At 41.5% G+C, this 18,262-nt stretch overlaps 2 protein-coding genes across 3 annotated transcripts in view; one reads left to right on the top strand and one right to left on the bottom strand.

The window, feature by feature from the left end:
* Positions 1-780: 780 nt before the first annotated feature.
* On the top strand, positions 781-3,263 carry slc25a4 (solute carrier family 25 member 4). The gene is made up of 4 exons (XM_010888561.5): positions 781-993; positions 1,779-2,265; positions 2,375-2,515; positions 2,678-3,263. The coding sequence occupies exons 1-4, from the start codon at positions 883-885 to the stop codon at positions 2,833-2,835; spliced, it is 897 nt and encodes a 298-aa protein (XP_010886863.1). The 5' UTR covers positions 781-882; the 3' UTR covers positions 2,836-3,263.
* A 202-nt stretch (positions 3,264-3,465) lies between these two features.
* Positions 3,466-18,262, bottom strand: part of cfap97 (cilia and flagella associated protein 97) — a 44,755-nt gene continuing 29,958 nt past the window's right edge. For both annotated transcript variants that reach the window (XM_010888563.4, XM_020043930.3), the window contains 2 exons: positions 10,392-10,560; positions 3,466-4,410 (listed from right to left, as the gene is read on the bottom strand). In XM_010888563.4, coding sequence (XP_010886865.1) covers positions 4,298-4,410; positions 10,392-10,560 — 282 coding nt within the window. In that variant the 3' untranslated portion in view covers positions 3,466-4,297. The remainder of the gene's footprint in view (positions 4,411-10,391; positions 10,561-18,262) is intronic.

Raw genomic sequence — 18,262 nt, 5'->3', positions numbered from 1 at the left:
TTGGCACAGCCAACGTCACTTCTCTCTGGAGTTGTCGGGTTCAAGTGTGTCAGTCTGGCTGTGCCAGTCAAGGACATTCACTGACTTGACCGGAAGCCAATCCTGCGTTGTCTTGGCTGTGTGCTTAGTGTCTTGACAGTGTTGTCCTGTTGGAAGGTGAACCCCATACTGACAAAGCAAAATAGGTTTTTAGAATATTTAGCATATGTATTAAATAAAATAAAAAAATAAATATCACATTTACATAAGTATTCAGACCCTTTCATATAACACTCGAAATTGCATCCTGTTTCCATTGATCATCCTTGAGTTGAGAGATATCTTCAACTTCATTGAAGTCCACCTGTTATAAATTCAATTGATTGGACATGACTTTAAAAGGAACACACATGTTTACGTAAGGTACTACAGCTGAGAGGTCAAAGGAATTCTGTCAAGATTTAAGAGGGGGAATAATAAATGTAGCCTAATACATTTTAGAATAAGGCTGTAACGTAACAAAATGTGTGAAAGCGAAGGGGTTTGAATACTTGCACTCTATATATACTTATTAGTTAAATAAATAGATAACATTGTGCCATTCAATAATTACTTTTAAACAATTACTTAACTATGCCCTTTAAACGTCCCCAAGAGTTCCTTGAAACTTTATTTAATTGACATGGCGTAGATTTGAACCTTAACCTAGGATATTTATTTAGCCTCGCCGGACTGTTCGACAGACTGCATATCCATCACCCACAAATTCTCGCGATAAACAGCCCAGATATATTAGGCGTGGTGGAGGGCTTCGTCCATTTGGTGGGGCTTTGGGTTGCTTTCAGGTTTGGGCTAACTGGAGCATTTAGTATTTGACCTCTACTTTAAGAGGAACTTCCAAACATGACGGACGCGGCGATTAGCTTCCTTAAGGACTTTTTGGCTGGTGGTGTTGCTGCTGCTATCTCAAAGACAGCTGTTGCTCCAATTGAGAGAGTAAAATTGTTGCTCCAGGTAAGTGTCATTATTTTCCTGCAGCTGACATAAGTTAATATATTAGATTATTCATTGAGTATTTAGAATTAACACTTAATTAACCATAAAAATATGTGTAAATGTATACGTCAAATGGCTTTCTTACTGATATTAGAAATATACGGTGGAGACGACACGACACGTGACTAGTCGCTGTCCAAGGTGCTATGGTGCTTTTTTAAAAATGAGATTCGATAGTACTCTGGATTTGGCCTTTTGGTCTGGACTGAACCAGAATCAAATGAATATCAGGTCATGGAATAAAAGTTATAAATAACAGAAAGTACATTTGTTTGATTCAGTATTTGTTTGTTGATTTAAAGTACACGTAATGTTTTGATTCCAGTAATATTAAGTTTATTAATCTTCATAACAATATCCATGTTCTTTAGAATGTTTCTTTAGAATGTTTAACGCAACGATATAACTGTAGCTACTATAACTATAGCTAAATATATCATCATGCAACCCAATACTCACAGACTGCTCAAGTGACTTGAGGCTGTGTGCTGTGGACTAGCAAAGCATTGACAATGTCTGATTATGAACGAAAATGCAGAAATTTGTGAATTCAAACCATGAATATGAACACCAAGTTCATTAGGAATTTTGCTTTACATCAAATTAAATAATGTTGATATCTTATCAAATAAACTTTACTTGTGGTTTGCAATAATGCCTAAAGCACAATGGATTTTTTTCTCCTGTTGCTGATTTGACTCTGAAGCATAAAACGCCTTTTCTTCTTTTGTTCCACTAATCAGGTCCAACATGCCAGCCAACAGATCACAAAGGAAAAGCAGTACAAAGGGATCATGGACTGCGTCAGGAGGATCCCTAAGGAGCAAGGCTTTATCTCCTTCTGGAGAGGAAACCTGGCCAATGTGATCCGTTACTTTCCCACCCAGGCCCTCAACTTCGCTTTCAAAGACAAGTACAAAAAGATTTTCCTCGGGGGAATAGATCAGAAAACACAGTTCTGGCGTTGGTTTGCTGGTAACCTGGCATCTGGTGGCGCTGCAGGTGCCACCTCTCTCTGCTTCGTTTACCCACTAGACTTTGCCAGAACCAGACTTGCAGCGGATATTGGGAAAACCGGACCTGATAGAGAGTTTAGCGGTCTTGGTAACTGCTTAACCAAAATCTACAAAGCTGACGGTATCAAGGGCCTGTACCAGGGATTCAATGTGTCTGTCCAGGGCATTATCATCTACAGAGCTGCTTACTTTGGAGTCTATGACACAGCCAAGGGTGAGGCACTTTAGCTTCAGTCAAACCGTAGCTGCATGCTATTAGGATTTTGTGTAAAAAAAAAACAAAAAAAAAACTTCTGTCAATGGTGTTTCTCGTCATTGTTTAGGTATGCTGCCTGACCCGAAGAACACACATATCTTCATCAGCTGGATGATTGCCCAGAGCGTGACTGCTGCCGCTGGTATCATTTCATACCCATTCGACACAGTCAGACGTCGTATGATGATGCAGTCAGGACGCAAAACAGGTGAGCCAGTTGTGCTTATTCTTGGATTCATTTAGTTAGTGTATTTACTGTAAATTATCCTGGGAAATATTTTAAGTGTACACACATTCAGGTTATGCACAGCAACGTCACATACAGTATTAATTTGTCACATTTTAATAATCAATGAATCTTTTTCAATAGTGGACATCATGTACACTGGCACAATCGACTGCTGGAGGAAGATATTGAAGAACGAGGGAGGCAAAGCTTTCTTCAAAGGGGCCTGGTCCAATGTGATCCGAGGCATGGGTGGCGCCTTCGTCTTGGTGCTTTATGACGAGATCAAGAAGTACACATAAACATTCAAGTCTCGCTAAGGAAACCCTTCACCCTCTTGTCTTAATTTTCATAGAATGATAAAGCTCGGGTGAATAATCAGGGTTGGTGTTTATTTTATTGAACCAGCCCAGGAGTTGGTTATGCATTATCCTTGTCGCCAGTGTATTTGGTCATGGGAGCAACGTTCCAACTTTCAACCTGTATTTATCTTACTCAAGATTTGCAGGAAAACGCACAGCCAGTCCTCCGAGTGGACTGTCCATCTGGTCCAAATAAAAAAACGACTGCTGCAAAAACAGATTGTATCCACTCTTCTCAGTTCTCTCAGCCAATCAAAGGAACTCATAAGTGGTCGTTATCCTGCAAGGACCTTATGTTCTTGTTATCCCACATTATGTATGCCATCTGAAACATTCTTTAAATAAAAATCTATATGAACGATATGCAATGTGGCCTCTGTTTTGGTTAATCTGTCATTCACATTTCTATAATGGTTTGGGGGTCATTTTTGCTTTATTAATAGGACTGAAGTGTGCTGAATCGGCACTAGGGCAGATGTGTCAGCTGTCTTTTTTTACATGCGGGCAGCTAACTGGCTTCCAGTAAAGTGGAAAATAACAATGAACATAGTTTAAGGCATACAAGACTGGTGTGTGCAACAAGCAGTTTAATTGGAAAACGGCAAAACATTCACATCTCAATAAAAATAAACATATACAGTATATATGACTTTACTCCTATGATGTTTAGCAAATTCTTTACTTGATCTGAAAGAACTCCCTCATTTTTCATTAGAATGTAGCACAAAGTTCTGAAAACTATGAATACAGTACGGCAAATTTAGTACTAGATTCACTGAGCACATAGATAGGACTGCCTGCAATGCTGACCAAGGAATGTTTCTGGTCCCTGAACCATATTACACTATATCAAGGGTGAAATGATACACTTTAAATTACGAGAGAAGCAAAGTTCATAAGTGTTTAGAGCAGCAAGCCTTGAACCTCAATTTAAAAAAAAATATGAGAATGGTGGACTAATGGCAATCACTCGTATATCATACAGGACTGGCTTCAAAATCAAGCCTAGTCATGAAATCAAAAGAGAAGTACAAGAGGGAAAAATCTTTTAGGCCAGGAGTAATTGTTATCCAACTCTTGGAAACTGACCATCAGATTGCTTTGGTTATTATTAATATGCACTAAAACGTAATAATTACAAAAGTGTGTTAAATAAGTTACATCGGATGACAGCAAACTGGAGATTGAGTGTAGAACAATTCTTTAGTTTTAACGCTTATCGGAAAAGGATGCTTTATTCTGTAGGACACCCCCAAAATCCTAAAATTACCCTTCCTGGGGAAAAAATGCAAAACCTAACTTGGGACCGCACTGAGGGGCAACTTAATCCAATTCTATCCCCAAGCAGGACTTGGAGGGGGTGGGAGAGTTGGGGGATGATGCTCCTCCTTGGGCACAGCTCTCAGGAATGGGACATTTCTGCACTGGCGTATCTGGGTAGGAGAGTGGGGGTGTTGGTAGATGATGTCCTGGCATTTTGATGGTGGTTGGTACTACCACGCCGGGGACTTTTTCCTGAGGGAACAATAAGGGGTCAAAATTGATTTACCTGGCTATAAATTGCCATGGAGCTCACATTATGATATTATCATGATAGTTGGGTGCCAATACAATATGTATTGCAAATCAATAGTGATTTTAGAGAGATTCAATGTTTAAAAAATTGCTCACATTGGGTTCTTGTTTAAATAGAAAATGGAGAATAAGATTCACCAGTTTGGATAATATAAGATAAACAAGTTTAAGAAAAACGCTAAATTATACAACCCTGTTTCCAAAAAAGCTGCCTAAAATGCAAATAAAAACAGAGTGCAATATAGTGCAAATCATTTATCCTTATATATAATTGAAAATAGTACAAAGACAACGTATCAAATGTTGAAATTCATTTTGAATTTGATGCCTGTAACACATTTCAAAGAAAATGTATTCCCATTCTTGCTTGATATATCAGTTGGTCAACAATTCGGGGTCTCCTTGGTCGTACTTTTCATTTCATAATGCACCAAATGTTTTCTATAGGTGAAGTTTAGCACCAGACTCTTTCACTATGGAGCCATGCTGTTGTAGTATGTGTAGAATGTGGTTTGGCATGTCTTGCTGAAATAAGCAAGGCCTTTCTTGAATAAGACATTGTCTGGATGGCAGCATATGTTGCTCCAAAGCCTGTATATATTATTCAGCATTAATGGCGCCTTCACAGACGTGAAAACGACACAACGTGCATTAATGCACCCCCATACCAACACGGATTGGCTTTTGGACTGTGCGCTGATAAGAAGCTGGATGTTCCTTCTCCTCTTTAATCTGGAGGATGCGGCATCCATGATTCCCAAAAATTATTTCACATTTTGATTCATCCGACCACAAGACAGTTTTGCACTTCGCCTCAGTTCATCTTAAATGAGCTCAGGCCAAGAGAAGGCGGTGGCGGTTCTGGATCTACTTTATATATGGTTTCTTTACTTGGTAGAGTTTGAACTAACATTTGTGGATGCATTGACATACTGTGTTCATAGACAATGTTTTTTGGAAGTGTTCCTGAAATAATTGGCCCATGCAGTTATTTCCACTACAGAATCAAGACTGTTTTTAATGCAGTGCAATCTGAGGTCCCGAAGATCACGGCCATCCAATACTGTTTTTGGCCTTGTCCCTTGTATACAGAGGTTTCCCCGGGTTTCTCTGAATCTTTTAATGACATGATGTACCATAGATGATGAATGTTATTCTTAAATTGTCACACTATTTGTCCGCGCAGTCTTTCACTGAGTGGTGAACCCTCCACATCCTAATTTCTAACTAGGGTTGTACATTTTAGGGAATATTCAGAGGTAGAAACTTTCCATGGGATTTAACAGGAATATGGGAAATAACAGAAATATATGCAAATTAATATAAATACCATTTAAATGTAGATGCATTTTTGCATTGGATATACACCGATCAGCCATAACATTATGACCACTGACAGGTGAAGTGAATAACACTGATAATGTCGTTATCATGGCACCTGTCAGTGGGTGGGATATATTAGGCAGCAAGTGAACATTCTGTCCTCAAAGTTGATGTGTTAGAAGCTGGAAAAATGGGCAAGCTTAAGGATCTGAGCGACTCTGACAAGGGCCAAATTTTGATGGCTAAGATGACTGGGTCAGAGCATCTCCAAAACTGCAGCACTTGTGGGGTGTTCCTGGTCTGCAGTGGTCAGTAGCAATCAAAAGTGATCCAAGGAAGGAAAATCAGTGATCAGCGGCCACTGCTCATTGATGCACGTGAGGAGCAAAGGCTGGCCCATGTGGTTCGATCCAACAGACGAGGTACTGTAACTCAAATTGCTGGTTAATGCTGGTACTGATAGAAAGGTGTCAGAACACACAGTGCATCGTAGTTTGTTGCGTATGGGGCTGCGTAGCCTCAGACCAGTCAGGGTGCCCATGCTGACCCCTGTCCACAAAAAACCCTACAATGGGCATGTGAGCATCAGAACTGGACCATGGAGCAATGGAAGAAGGTGGCCTGGTTTGATGAATCATGTTTCCTTTTACATCACGTGGATGGCCGGGTGCGTGTGCGTCACTTACCTGAAGAACACATGGCACCAGGATGCACTATGGGAAGGAGGCGAGCCAGCGGAGGCAGTGTGATGCTTTGGGCAATGTTCTGCTGGGAAACATTGGGTCCTGCCATTAATTTTGATGTTACTTCGACACGTAACACCAACCTAAACAGTGCTGCAGACCATGTGCACCCTTTCATGGCAACGGTATTCCTGATAGCATTGGCCTCTTTCACAGGATAATGCACCCTGCCACAAAGCAAAAATGGTTCAGGAATGGTTTGAGGAACACAACGAGTTCAAGGTGTTGACCTGGCCTCCAAATTATGAATATCAATCCAATTGAGCATCTGTGGGATGTGCTGAACAAACAGGTCCAATCCATGGAGACCCCACCTTGCAACTTACAGGACATAAAGGATCTGCTGCTAACATCTTAGTGCCTGATATCACGGCACACCTTCAGAGACTCGTTGCTTCCACTGCCCAAGTCCCCCTGGCTGTGTTGCAGATAAAGACGATACCTGACGATTCCAGCTGCCAGTCTGATAACCCCCCTCTCCTCCCGGTTGTCCCTGTCCTTGTCCATCTGGTCATGCTTCTGACCTGGCATAGGATTTATAGACTCTGGACACAACCCAAATGCATTTACAAATTATTTCAACTTGTACTCTTAAAATGTTCACCCGGCACAGCCAGAAGAGAACTGGTTACCCCACTGAGCCTGGTTCCTCTCTAGGTTTCTTCCTAAATTTCAGCTCTTAGGGTGTTTTCCTAGACAATGGGCTTCAACATTATTGTTGCTTGCTCCTTGGGGTTTCAGGCTGTGTGTTTTGTAAAAGCACTTTGTGACAACTGCTGATGTAAAAAGGGCTTTATGAATAACTTTGATTGATTGAGACGTCTAGTGGAGTCCATGCCTCGATGCATTAGGACTGTTTTGGCAGCAAAAGGGGGACCAACATAATATTAGGCATGTGGTCATAACATTATGGCTGATCAGTGTATTTACAATATCATATGCAGACAGAAATAAAAACAGTTTACCTTACGTAGACATACAGTTAGGTCCGGAAATATTTGGACACTGACAACATTTTGTCTCTGTACGCCACCACAATGGACTTGAAATGAAATAACCGAGATGCAATTGAAGTGCAGACATTCAGCTTTAATTCAAGGGGTTGAAAAAAAAAAATTGTATGAAACATTTAGGAATTGTAACCATTTTCATATAGTCCTCTCATTTCACCGGCTCCAATGTAATTGGACAAATTAACACAATCATAAATAAAATGTTAATTCTTAATACTTTGTCAAGAATTGTTTGCAGGCAATTATTGCTTGAAGTGTGGAATGCATGGACGTCACCAAACACTGGGTTTCCTACTTTCCAAGGGCCTTTACTACAGCTGTCTTCAGTAGATGTTTGTTCGTGGGTATTTCTGCCTTAGGTTTTGTCTTCAGCAAGTGAAATGCATGCTCGATCGGGTTGAGATCAGGTGATTGACTCTGCCATTGCAGAATATTCCAATTCTTAGCCTTAAAAAACTCCTGGGTTGCTTTGGCAGTATGTTTTGCATCATTCTGTAAAGTGAAGCAGTGTCCAATCAACTTTGCTCAATTTGGCTGAATCTGAGCAGACAATATACACTTCAGATCTCATCCAGGTGCTTCTGTCACATCATCAATAAACACTAGTGACCCAGTACCATTGGAAGCCATGCATGGCCATGCCAACACACTGCCTCCACCGTGTTATACAGATGTGGTATGCTTTGGATCATGAGGTATGATTCGGATCATGAGCAGTTCCAAGCCTCCTCCAAACTTTTTTCTTCCCATCATTCTGGTACAGGTTGATCTTAATTTAATCTGTCCAAAGAATGCTGTTCCAGAACTGGGCTAGCTTTTTAGATGTTTTTGGCAAAGTCTAATCTGGCCTTTCTATTCTTGAGGCTTATGAATGGTTTGCACCTTGTGGTGAAACCCTCTGTATTTGCTGTTGTGAAGCCTTTTCTTTATGGTAGACTTGGATAATGATATGCCTACCTCCTTGAGAGTGTTCTTCACTTGGCTGGATGTGATGAAGGGGTATTTCTTTACCATGGAAAGGATCCTACAATCATACACCACTGCTGTCTTCCGTGGACGTCCAGGCCTTTTGGGGTTGTAGAGTTGACCAAAACATTTTTATTTCTCAGAATGTACCAAACTGTTGATTTGGTGACTCCTAATGTTCTTGTTATCTCTCTGATAAATTTTTTTTGCAGCCTAAAAATGGCATGTTTCTCTTTGACTGCATGTTGTGGGTTTACAGCAACAGCTTCCAAATGCGAATGCCACACCTGGAATCCATTCCAGACCTTTAACCTGCTTAATTGATGAGGAAATAATGAAGGAATAGCCCACACCTGTCCATGAAACAGCTTTTGAGTCAACTGTCCAATTACTTTTGGCCCCTTGAAAAACAGGAGGCTACATATTAAAGAGCTGTAATTCTTAAACCCTTGCACCAATTTGAATGTGAATACCCTTCGACCAGGTGGGTGAGGAGATATGTTGGCACAACCATATTGCATCTCCATCCCAAAGCCCTTTCTTGGAAGTGTACTTCACCAGACAGGCCAAGGTGGCGAGACATGGTAGTGATGACACCATAGGCCTTGTTGATCTCTGCACCAGACAGAATGCTCTTGTCAGCATACTTGGGGGTATTCGGGCAAAAAGTTATAAGCTAACTAATTTGATGAATTTTTCCCAAATTCCAGGGCTTAACTTCCCAAGGTAATTGTTTAAAAATCTGGAAATTTACTGGAAAGCTTCCAACCCTTTGCAACCTTACTTCTGACAGACCCCTCCTCACTGGAACGATCTTTTAATACCCAATCATTTTACTGACCTGTTGTTAATCGACCTAATTAGTTCTGTGATATTCCACCAGGTTTAGATTTCTGTTCTAGTCTTTTGTTGCCTCTGTCAAAACTTTTTTGAAAGGTGTTGCTGGCATCAAATACTGGACAATATATTTAAAGAAATAATACAATGTCTCAGTTTCAACATTTGTTATGTTGTCTTTGTACTACTTCCTATTGAAAATAGGGTTAAATGATTTGCACATCATTGTGTTCCGTTTTTAATTCAAACATTTACGCAACGTCCCAACATTTTGGAAATGGGGTTGTAATCAAAGTCAGCATCATATTAAGTAACTGTATCAATGTTTCCCATATCACAACTGATTTACAGACTATTGCTACTACATGACAGGTATAGGCCATGAACACATGAGAACTGAGCCTGCTATAATACACCTCATATGACGTTAGCAGGGCGATATAAATATAATTAATGGGGGGAAAAAATAAATTCCAAGCATTCGCAAACTTAAAGTGAGCTACAACTAAGACCAAAATAACCTTTATGTTTATTTTTTTCTAAAACTGAAATAAGATGTAATATGTTACTAATTAACAAAATTTAAAATGCAATTAAAAGAAAAATATTATTCTCTCTAAAATGTGAGAAATCTTAGACAGTACTAAATGTGTTCTGTTATTTTCAGGGACTTCTCTTGCCTAGTAGTATTTGGTGAATTGTGAGTTAATTACAAGTCAAGATTTTTGTTGAATGGTTTTACATTATAGACTGGTGTAATAAGACATTTTGTGTCACAACAGGACATTTTGTGTCACAAATAATTTAGCATGTAAGTAGCCCCTTTCAGCACAAAGGACAACCTGACGACAAATTGTGATTTTATTCGCAAAAGCTTCTTCTCATGTTGTTTTGAAATAAGGAGACAATTTGTTTTCAGTATGTATTTCAATGACCAGTTTTCACATTGCTCTCTCATGATCTTCTGCACCAATCAATGACAGAAACATCTCTAAGAGCTACTGAGTTCTACTGACTCTCAGCTCTTCTGAGAGGTTACCTGGTGACATTCCGGTGGTGTTTCGCTCCATTTTGGATGACGATCTGTCCATGGCAGGTAAAGGGGTGGCGATGCCCAGGTATCCTGCATGGCGCTGATAGTCTGCCAGCTGCTCTGCCCTCTTCATGCCACGGGTGGGCCTCACAGACTCTAGCCTCCGTAGGAAAGCCTGGTGAGAAAGGGTAGTAACCATTTACTTTAGTAAACCAACAGTTGTGCTCAAAAGATTGCATACCCTTGGATAATTGGTAATATATGTACATGTGTAAAGAAAACATGAGCGAGCAGGCAGAACACATTTCTTATGGGATTCACATTCAACTGTAGGTCACAATAGAATGACACAATCATAAAACAAAACATGGCAACAAAGAAAAAACTGAACTGACCCATGTTCAAAAGTCTGCATACCCTTAGTTCTTAATATTATGTATTGCCCCCTTTAGCATCAAAGACAGCGTGCAGTCACCTGTAATAGTTATCTATGAGGCCCCAAATTCTTACAGGTGGTATAGCTGCAAAAATGCGTCTTGGCAAAATGTCTCCAGGTCATGCAAAATCTTTGGTCATCTTGTTTGATATCTCCCCATAGTGGCTCAATGATATTAAGGTCAGGAGACTGCGATGGCCACTCCAGATTCTTCACCTTTTTCTGCTGTAACCACTGGAGGGTCAACTTAGCCTTGTGCATAAGGTCATTGTCATGCTGGCAAGTTCAAGTGCATCCCATGTGCAGCTTTCGTGCAGAAGAATGGAAATTGTCTGCCAGTATTTTCTGATAACATGCTGCATTCATCTTGCCATACATTTTCACTAGATTCCCCGTGCCTTTAGAGCTAACACACCCCCAAAACATCAGTGAGCCACCACCATGCATCACAGTGGGGTTGGTAATTCTGTTCACTATAGACCATGTTGACCCCTTTCCAAACATAGCGCTTATGGTTGTGACCTTAAATAACCATTTTGGTCTTGTCACTCCAAATTACACTGTGCCAGAAGCTGTGAGGCATGTCAAGGTGTTGTTGGGCAAATTGTAACCGGGCTTTTTTGTGGCATTGGCCCAGTAAAGGCTTTTTCTGGCAAATCGACCATGCAGCGAATTTTTGTTCGAGTATCATCATATTGGGCTCCTAGAAACAACCACACCATCTTTTTCCAGAGCAACCTGTATTTCTCCTGAGGTTACCTGTGGGTTTTTCCTTTGCATCCTGAACAATTCTTCTGGCAGTTTTGGCTGAAATCTTTCTTAGTCTACCTGACCTTGGCTTGGCACCAAGAGATCTTTGAATTGTCCACTTCCTAATAAGTGATTGAACAGTACTGACTGGCATTGGATATCTTTTTATATCCTTTTCCATCTTTATAAAGTTCCATTACCTTGTTACGCAGGTCTTTTGACAGTTATTTTCTGCTACCCATGGCTCAGTATCTAGCCTGCTCAGTGCATCCACGTGCAAGCTAACAAACTCATTGACTATTTATACATTCATACAATATGAGCTCCTCTGCTTGGACTGATTGATTGGTCCTAAACCAACATCTTGTCCTCATTGGAAGGAAATGGCACAAGGAGTCACTCAACTCTGTGTCTGAGTTAGTTGTGTTAAAGGTGCCCTATGTGGCTAAAAATAAAAATAAATATTCGGTAATAACCCTTACATACCATCAGTTAACATTAAAAAACAGTCTCTGGCAGAGTGTCAGGAGTGACACTATCCCCAGTGCCAAGGTTGCGAGCTAAGTTGTGTCCAAGCAGACGCTCCTTGTTTCCATTTCTTGCTGGAAAATAGTGTTACAACCAGGGGTTACATTTGAATTTGGAGGGTAAGGGAACTCTTGACCTTCAACAGGGGCAGAGGGTTGGCAGCTTACCTCAAAACAGCTCCCAAAGTGGTGCATAGGAAGAGATTTGGACAGAGTTATTCAATTCTCTACATGCAAAAAAATCTGCAGACCATCTTTTCAGAAGCCATTTTCTTTGTTACTTTGTTGGAACCCATGCTTCAAGTGGTAGCCCAACCAGAAATAAACACCAGGACAGACACATTCACGGTTTTTAGCTGTGTGCGTAAAGGTGTAATGACATTGTTCATTTCAGAAAAATGCCTTTCACAATCGGCACTACTGACAAGTGTTTTAACTGTTTATTGCAGTTTTACTAGGCCATTCATAACAGGGGTGTCTGGATGTTCCTTGCAATTTCTGTAGCCTTGTTTGACTGAGGAGAAACTTAAACCAAAAAGATCACAAAGCTCACTGGTTTCCTCCTCTCCATAAAACTCAGGTAAGAAGTTGAACATGAACTTGGCTGAAGGACATTTATCTTGTCAAAAAGTGCTACATCCTCATTGGTCACCTTTCGTGCAACCATACTGCCTCCCAGGGCTTCATAGAATATAGTGGGCTTAATCTCCCTCTGTCTGGAGTCATATTGCACTGTGACTCCTTTGAAATATCCACTTGAAACTGCTTTAATTGTCTGTGTGTAATATGATGCAGCATGATCTTTTCTTGACAAAACATCTATTTGCCTCCTTATTAGATAGATGTACAGCATAAGACAATGTCTTACCCCTTGACTGTAAACTTTCAGACAAATCTTTCAGTTCCTTGAGAGCATTTAGCATAATGCCAATATTCTTTATAACGTCTTCCTAGGACAGCTTTGCTGTCCTCAAACATGCATCTCTCATTTGCATTGCGTGCTGTATTTTTGCTCGCAATAGAGAAGTGAATGTATAAGGTACCATGCATTGTCTACACAGCTTTAACTGTTCTATATGATCATGCCACCCATCTAATACCAAGGACTCGTCCAATATTTTTCAACTGAATGCCTAATAGTGAGGCTGCTGAATCCAGTTCTCTTAGATTTTTGGGGGACTGGCAATAAACAGAGTATAATTTGTCAAAACTAGTGAAGTGATTAATTTCAGTGCAAACCATTACAGCATCCCCAACAGACAGCTCAAGCCTATGACTGAGACAGTGCCATCCAATGAGATGAGGGTACATCCTTTTCAATTTTGCAAAAACAGCCTTCCTCCCAAGCATTACTGAAGCTCCATCTGTACAAAACCCAACCAAACATTCCTTCAGAAAAGCATCATCAAAGCCATGTAGACTTAAACAGTTAAGTAATGCTTCAGTGATCCCTTCAGTGTTGGTGGACAACAGTTCATATTGGTCTAGAAAGAAAGTAGTTGGTTCAGAGTTGTTCACTGCACATCTCAGACAATTAAACATGACGTCTTCCTCAGAGACGTGCTCTCATCGATGAGAATGGTAATATTAGACGTAGTAGATTTAATGCTGGCAGTCAAACATCTGAGCATTTCTTGTGCGATGAAGTTGATTATTTCTTCAGAAGAAACATTAGAATGTGGTACTCGCCCCATTGCGGCACAACACTTTCTGTTCTCTTTTGTAGAATTTCAACTGCCACTTTATGGCTATGTGAAAGGTTGTGTTCATATAACTTGTTTCTTAATGATGTGAGTTGTTTCTGCTTTGTGTTCCCATATGGACAAACTCTGCAGTTTTGCCATTCACTTGAGAAAGTGTACCTTATGAACAACAAGACACATTGCATTATTGCAAACAGAGCAACCCAGCTTCCGGTTTGCTATATACATAAATGGATAGGTTTTCTTAAAGTAATTATAAGGGGAAATGCTGCAACAACTGGGCAAATCATTCTTTGTGGCTTTGGAGCTTTAGCTGCGGTGCTGCTGCTCTGTCCTGTGGCACTGTTACTGTTCTGGGCTCTGGGGCTAAAGCTGATTTGACCTGAGGCGTTGCCCTGACTAAGGGTGGGATGATATGAGAATTTCATGCCACGATTATCCTGGCCAAAATTATCCCGATTTACAATTTTATCCCAATTAATAACAATCCCAATCACAACCCTGGTTTCTAGCTCAAAATGGCTGATTGGATATTCTTCCATTAAATAAATATTGTTCTTGTGCATTTAAAAAGCCATTACAATAAAATAATATCAAAGAAGGGTTTTAATAATGAATTCTATAATAACATGTTAATCTCTAAATGTATATGTTTGCCAGCTTCATTAGCAATACATTGCAGAGGATGTTTAGAGGCATTTAGAATTGCCATTTGTACTGCATTTGCCTTCATTGCCCATCTATACATTGCACATCTGTATGCCACATCTGTAATATACATTATACTTAATACAAGTAAATTTTCTGCCCTTTTCTATTCGCACTTCTTGTTAGATGCAAACTGTATTTCGTTGTACTGTACTTGTACTTGCTCAATGACAAAGTTGAATCCATGGACATCACTAGAAAATCATGGATGGGGGGATGAGCCCCGTTTTGGGGGGTCTGGGCATACTCCCCAAAATATATTTTCATCATGTATTTTTAGAGAAATAACCACATCTCTCATAAATTTTTGAAAAACATTTTGTACCGAGTAATCATTTAATCCTCCACTATCGGCTGGCCTCGAAAAGATTCTGGCAAACCATCCGGCGCCTCAGGAGAGGGAAACAGTGCCCTACCAACGCTGTTTACAGTAGAGATGGGCAGCTGTTGACCTCAACTGGGGATGTCGTCGGGCGGTGGAAGGAGTACATCGAGGATCTCCTCAATCCCGCCGTCACGTCTTCCATTGAGGAAGCAGAGGATGAGGGCTCAGAGGTGGACTCGTCCATCACCCGGGCTGAAGTCACCGAGGTGGTTAAGAAACTCCTCGGTGGCAAGGCACCGGGGGTGGATGGGATCCGCCCTGAGTACCTCAAGTCTCTGGATGTTGTGGGGCTGTCTTGGCTGACACGCCTGTGCAACATCGCGTGGCAGTCGGGGACAGTGCCTCTGGGATGGCAGACCGGGGTGGTGGTCCCTCTTTTTAAGAAGGGGGACCGGAGGGTGTGTTCCAACTATAGGGGGATCACACTTCTCAGCCTCCCCGGGAAAGTCTATGCCAGGGTTCTGGAGAGGAGAATACGGCCGATAGTAGAACCTCGGATTCAGGAGGAACAGTGTGGTTTTCGTCCAGGCCGTGGAACACTGGACCAGCTCTATACCCTCTACAGGGTGATGGAGGGTTCATGGGAGTTTGCCCAACCAGTCCACATGTGTTTTGTGGATTTGGAGAAGGCATTCGACTGTGTCCCACGCGGCATCCTGTGGAGAATGCTTCGGGAATATGGGGTCCTGGGTCCTTTGCTAAGGGCTGTCAGGTCCCTGTACGACCGAAGCAGGAGCTTGGTCCGCATTGCCGGCAGTAAGTCAGACTTGTTCCTGTGCATGTTGGACTCCGGCAGGGCTGCCCTTTGTCACCGGTTCTGTTCGTAATTTTTATGGACAGAATTTCTAGGTGCAGCCAGGGGCCGGAGGGTGTCAGGTTTGGGGACCACACGATTTCGTCTCTGCTCTTTGCGGATGATGTTGTCGTGTTGGCCCCTTCAAGCCAGGACCTTCAGCATGCACTTGGACGGTTTGCAGCCGAGTGTGAAGCGGTGGGGATGAAAATCAGTACCTCCAAATCCGAGGCCATGGTCCTCAGTCGGAAAAGGGTGGCTTGCCCACTTCAGGTTGCTGGAGAGTGCCTGCCTCAAGTGGAGGAGTTTAAGTATCTAGGGGTCCTGTTCACGAGTGAGGGAAGGATGGAACGGGAGATTGACAGACGGATCGGTGTAGCTTCTGCAGTAATGCGGTCGATGTATCGGTCTGTCGTGGTGAAGAAAGAGCTGAGCCGCAAGGCGAAGCTCTCGATTTACCGGTCAATCTACGTTCCTACTCTCACCTATGGTCATGAGCTTTGGGTCATGACCGAAAGGACAAGATCCCGGATACAGGCGGCCGAAATGAGCTTTCCCCGCAGGGTGGCTGGGCGATCCCTTAGAGAGTGAGAAGCTCGGTCACCCGGGAGGAGCTCAGAGTAGAGCCGCTGCTCCTCCACATCGAGAGGGGTCAGCTGAGGTGGCTTGGGCATCTGTTTCGGATGCCTCCGGAACGCCTTCCTGGGAAGGTGTTCCGGTCCCGTCCCACCGGGAAGAGACCCCGGGGAAGACCTAGGACACGCTGGAGGGACTATGTCTCCCGGCTGGCCTGGGAACGCCTCGGTGTCCCCCCGGAAGAGCTGGAGGAAGTGTCTGGGGAGAGGGAAGTCTGGGCATCCCTGCTTAGACTGCTGCCCCCGCGACCCGGCCCCGGATAAGCGGAAGATGATGCTATGCTGCTATGCTAATCATTTAATCAAGTCGTCAATGTTTATGATGATTATTAGTGACATACAAATGTTAGCTAGCATGTCATTAACGGGAAATTAATATTTTCAATAGTTGGTACATAGGTAAAAATACAACTCCCTATTTTCGGTCACTGTCTCCTTATACAACTAAAGTTGTAGTTAGCTTTCTTGCCTTCCCTTAAAGAAAAAGACGGATCACTTTGATATTACACGAGGTCGTGCAAGTAGAAATTTATGAACTGCAACTTGTTTAAACAATTTCCATACATTATATTTTTAAGACCTCAAAATGTTTTAACCCCCATACATTTCTATAAAAATGGTGGTGGGCTAGCTCAAAGAGTATATTGATTAGCAAAACCTACCGTTGCTTTCCAGTTCTATTCCATTTTAAACATTTACTTCTCCGACCACCAGAAACGTTAGCTAATATTTACAGAAGAAAGCTCGCTTCAGAAGAGTGAGTTACGTTCAAAGCATCAAACAAAAAAAACATACTGCCAAATGAACACGATTCAATACAATTTCTATAGAATTAGTAAGAAGTTCAGATGTGATGGAAAGATGGACGAAAAAAGAAATCACAGAAAATATATTGACTTATATTGATTTATTTAGGGGGAGGCTAATAGACTCTGTGTACCAGCGTAGTGGCGAACTTCCGCTTTTGTCTAGAAGTCGGTATTGCAGTTTCTGGTTTACTTACTAATACTCATCCACATTAGTAAACACCTAAACTCACAACAAGATGAGTGACACTGTTGTATGTAAAAAAAAAGAAATATAATGTACGTGACTCATTTAAATTTCAAGGTACAAGTAGGGCATCATTTTAATCAGGAGAATGTCCTCTTTTTAATAAAATATGGCTTGCGCCATTCAATTACTTCAAACACTAGACTAGAAATAGTCAGAAAAGGCGATTTTTTATATACTTCCACGTAATGCAGGTTTAAGCGCAATTAATACCATATAGAACCAGATGTTTACTTCCTATGCCAGTTTTAATTTTTCAGTTTCGTTGTGAAATGAGGTTATGGTAGTATAATAAAAGAGGAGACCTGTTTTGGTGCTTTTTTGAGGCTATGGAATTTTAAGCTTTATTCAGGTTAGAAGAGGCTGAACGAAGTTTTGTTTCAATTCACTTGCTATGGGGACACTATGGGGAGTTATGGAAAGGGCACATCATGTTTAACCCCATTCGAAACGAAAGTCTGTGTTCATTGTTCCAGCATCAACGGTTGGAGGTGACACTGCATCAAACCAGTCAGTATGCTCATAGTTAGGAATAACAATAACAAATCCTAAGGGAGTTATAGAACTGATATACACCTCACAGCCAAATGGGTGGCATTAAGTTGCATAGGGAACCTTTAATCCATTGAGCATGCAGACTACATTCTATGATGTCATCACTTTTTACACATAAGAATGTACATGCTTTTCCATTCCATGTGACGTTACACTAGAGCAACCCTTTGCTGATATCTGAGACTATGGGCTTCTCTACTTGGACTGGTTGGTTGGACCTAAACCAAGACCTTGCACTCATTGGAAAGAAATAGCACAAGGTCACACACTCATCTCTCCTCTACACACAATCACACAATAATGAAACCTACTTGAACCATTCGGTCATGCTA

The sequence above is a fragment of the Esox lucius genome, chromosome 25 (assembly GCF_011004845.1).
Source record: "Esox lucius isolate fEsoLuc1 chromosome 25, fEsoLuc1.pri, whole genome shotgun sequence".
In the NCBI taxonomy this organism is placed as follows: domain Eukaryota; kingdom Metazoa; phylum Chordata; class Actinopteri; order Esociformes; family Esocidae; genus Esox; species Esox lucius.
Note: the sequence above shows the minus strand (reverse complement) of the source record. Positions and strands in the feature narration are given on the sequence as shown.